A 3911-nucleotide genomic window follows, 5' to 3' on the forward strand; every position below is an offset into this window, starting at 1 on the left:
AAAAAAAAAAAAAAAAAGTTTAACATTATACAATTAACAAAAATAATATAAAACTCACATCCTGGGGAAATAGCCACATGGCAGCCAAAAACTGTATATTCCCTTCCCGTTCTCCTGCCATTCCCTAGCTTGTCATGCATTCTTTATAAAAATTGGGACTTTTTTAAAACACCAAGGGATGTGGGACAGATTGTTAAAAACCAGGACTGGCCCGCCAGAAGCGGGACGTCTGGTCACCTTACCGTAGACTCAATGTTAACCCTAAATTCCTGTGCTCAGGTGATTGTCTCCTTGCCTCAGCCTCCTGAGCTCTGGGATTACCAGCTGACTCTTATGATTAAAAAGTGCAGAGGCCAAGGACATAGAGGCTAGAAGAGAGGAAACAAATTTATGGACATTACAGATTTATTGAACTTTATTTAAAAAATAAAAGTAATTCAGAGTAAAACACTGAAATGTGCTGTTCAAGTAATTCATCTGGTTCTTGGGAGTATAGTGCAAATTTAAAAGTTGGAAATTGTAATATTTAATGCATGTACTGATTGTGAAAGAAATATTCCTGTACAAATTTGTTTTTTCACTCAAAACATTTGGAGTAGCTGAATATTGAGGATGAAACAGTAAACAGAATGTCCTTGTCCACAGAAAGCGTATAAGTTCAGATAAGGGAGGCACGTGCCAAATAAATAAACTAGTATTAAATTGTGATGAGTATTAGTGCAGGAAATAAACAGCTAAGGTTCAATATTAGTAGAAATTTAAATTAGCATAATCTTTTTAGAAAGAAAACAACTAGTGTTTTTTAGCACACTTTCAAAATATTTAACGCTTTTTAACCAAATAATTTCATGTCTAGAAATCTGTCCTTGGAAAATAATAAATATGGGGGGAAAAGTTTAAATCTTTAAAAATGTTTTTTTAAAAATCATGCATAGAAAAATATGTACAGTGTGATTTGTTGTAATGATTGGCAAATGGACTGTCTCTTAGAAGACGATCAGAAGGTAGATAAAACAGCAGCGTTGTTCTCTGTAGCAGAAAACTGGAATCACCAACACATCAGCAGTCATCATCAGTGGAAAAATAACTCACGGTGTATTCATTGGTAGGGTTCTGTGTAGCCCTGCCCATTGTGGAGCTATACACTGTGTGTTTCAGTGTGGATGGGTTTCAGTGACAAAGTCTAATTTTAAAAAACCATACACAGAAGAATATACAATGGGATTTTGTTATCAAGGTCAGCTCGAAACTGTGATTGGGGGATGTGTACACATTTGGTAGAACTGTAAGCATGTGCATGGTTTAACGTAAAATTCAGGACAGTGTTAACCTGAGGGGAAAAGAGGACATTTCGGGCAACAGTAGTGGTGAAGTTGTATTTCTTAAGTTGGATAGTGAATACAGTGGTGTTTAATATCTTATAATTAAAAAAAATCAGCCAACAGCCAAACAAATCACATTCCATTCAAAACCAATCCTTTGCTTCTGTTACAGCCTTGGGATCTGTAGGGCCATGCATAGTGTTGAGCATCTAACAACAAGTATGCAAGGTTTTAGAATAATCAGTTGTTTCTGTAAGATTTTCAGTTAATAATAAAACCCTAATTCCGTTCTTTTACAAACCTGTTAGAGTTGTCATCTTAAAATAGAATTTGCTTCCTTTGAAATTTTAAATTTTCACCAAACTTTGATGAAAATATATTGATATAAATTCTTAGATTTAGGATAGACTTAGACTTAGATTCTTAGATATAAATTCTTCTGTTGACGAGTATCTTTACTTTAAAGAAAACCGTGACCACCTCTTAAAAACAAATACTGAGTAATTCAGCCTTGATGATTTTTTTTTTGCCCCGGCAGCTAGCATTGGATATGTGGAGGAAATTGATGGTGGAACCACTTCAGACCATTCTTATACGAATGCTGCTCCGAGAAATCAAAAAGTGAGTGCTGACATTTATGTTTGTGTCAATTCTGTTTTGCTCTTTGATATACTTTAAAAATTGGCTGGTCTTGGGCCTAGTTTTACGGTAATGAGCCAAAGTTGCTTTATAATCTTTTTCATCTTTTTCTTTTTTTTCTGATTGCTTTTTTAAAAAAATTATTGTTGGAGATTCCTTAAGGGTATGAAGAACCAGGTTACATTGATTGCATTTATTAGATAAAGACCTTCTTATAATTGTGTCCTGCCTCTAAAATTCTTTTTTTTTTTTTGTTTTGAGCACATTTCTTCTTTACTTATATCTAATATCCTTAGTAAAAAAAAGTCAGAGAAGTGACTTGTTGCTTTTTAGTCCCCAAACCTCGTTGACCTGCCAGCAGTGCCTTGAGGTGCTTATACTTATTCTCAGTGTAGACCCTGCTGAGGATTACTTATTTAAGAAAAGAGGTTCTTCTAGGTAGTTGGTTACCTTTCAGCCACAGTATTATAATCTGTAGCTTGCCTAATACTGTATGTAAATTTACGGGAAAATGGCTTCCCACTCTACTCATGGCCCAGAGTGGTTGACTCTTTACTTTATGGCTATGTGAGTGCAATTTGGGACACAGAAAGTTTTCCTGTGGAGTCAATAGTAGAATATCTCTGGATCAGCTCTGCCTAGAAGATTCATAGACTTCAGCTTTAGAGAGGTGAAGGCACTGTGTTAATCCTTCAAATATATGTGTAGTAAAGTCCAGGCTCCTGGAACAGATGTTACAGGAATTAACTAGGCCAGTGAATAGTGTGGGAATGGCCATTCCAACTGGATCTACTTTCTTTAAGACCCAACTGTACAGTTTTTATGTGAAGAATAATTTATCCAAGGGTTGGCATTACTGTGGTGCTCCCAGTAGGAAGTAAGAGGTTACTAACACACACACACACACACACACACACACACACACACGTATACCCTTCCCAAAAAAGGGTAGAGGAGATTTTAAAATTCTATCTAGTGCCCAGGAGAAAGTAGTAGTGGAGATCAGTAACTTGATTTTATTAATTCTTTTATGTCTCTCTCTCCTTTTTTTCTCTCTCATATATATATGTATGAATGTATACATTTAAATTTGGGGTTAATAGGGGGATACGTGTAATTAGGTTACACAAAATTTTCACTGACCATTTTAATGATTAGATTGTTTTCAAAGATTAGAAAGATGGAAAGAACAGGCGATAGTGAAGCACTAGGGTTGGGATCATTTTCCTTTCTCTTTTCTCTACTAAACTGTGACTATTTAAAAGAACATTCCCAACACATACATTCTAAAATAATTTATTTTGGTGAAAAATACAAATTTCTTTTTTTACTTGGAATTCAGCTATATTAAAAGTATAAAGAAAACAGTGTTATTCTTTCTAAATGTACTTTTTAACATTAAACTTTGTCCCAACCTGGTAAATTTTTTAAAGTGTGATTGTTAGCTTGTATGAATTTGATAAAAAATGAAACTGTAAGAAAACAATACAACTACAGAATGTTCTGGAGAAGACAGAGATCGTCTAATCAACTGGTCTCGTTTTTGTTATCAGCTTCCATTAAAGCATCATTGAATGTGCTGCACTAATAATCCATTTATTCTTGTGTCAGCTGTTAGGTACAGTTTTATATTTTATAGCCAAGCAAACTAAATGAAACATGGGAACTATGTGCCAAGCAGTACGCTAAAATTTTTGCGTGCATTTTCCTATTTAATCCTCATAGCCCTGGAAGATTGGTGCAGTAACCATCACCATTTTACACACGGACAAAGAAGTCAGTGGTCGTGTCCTCACTGAGATAATTTAACTCCAGATCCCATCTTCTCAATTCTAGGGATTCAGATCTGGGTTTATCTACTTCCTAATCCATTGTCTTGTCCTTTTTTTTTTTTTTTTTTTTTGAGACAGAGTCTCACTGTGTCACCCTCACAGCAACCTCAGACTCTTG

General features: G+C 35.0%; 1 protein-coding gene across 2 annotated transcripts in view; it reads left to right on the top strand.

Moving 5' to 3' along the window:
* CUL2 (cullin 2) overlaps positions 1-3911 on the top strand; it is a 99752-nt gene that overhangs the window by 46269 nt on the left and 49572 nt on the right. For both annotated transcript variants that reach the window (XM_003786712.2, XM_003786713.2), the window contains exon 6: positions 1861-1943. In XM_003786712.2, the coding sequence (XP_003786760.1) occupies positions 1861-1943 (83 nt within the window). The remainder of the gene's footprint in view (positions 1-1860; positions 1944-3911) is intronic.

The sequence above is a fragment of the Otolemur garnettii genome, unplaced genomic scaffold (genome assembly GCF_000181295.1).
Source record: "Otolemur garnettii isolate 467f Iridium unplaced genomic scaffold, OtoGar3 scaffold00019, whole genome shotgun sequence".
Classification (NCBI taxonomy): domain Eukaryota; kingdom Metazoa; phylum Chordata; class Mammalia; order Primates; family Galagidae; genus Otolemur; species Otolemur garnettii.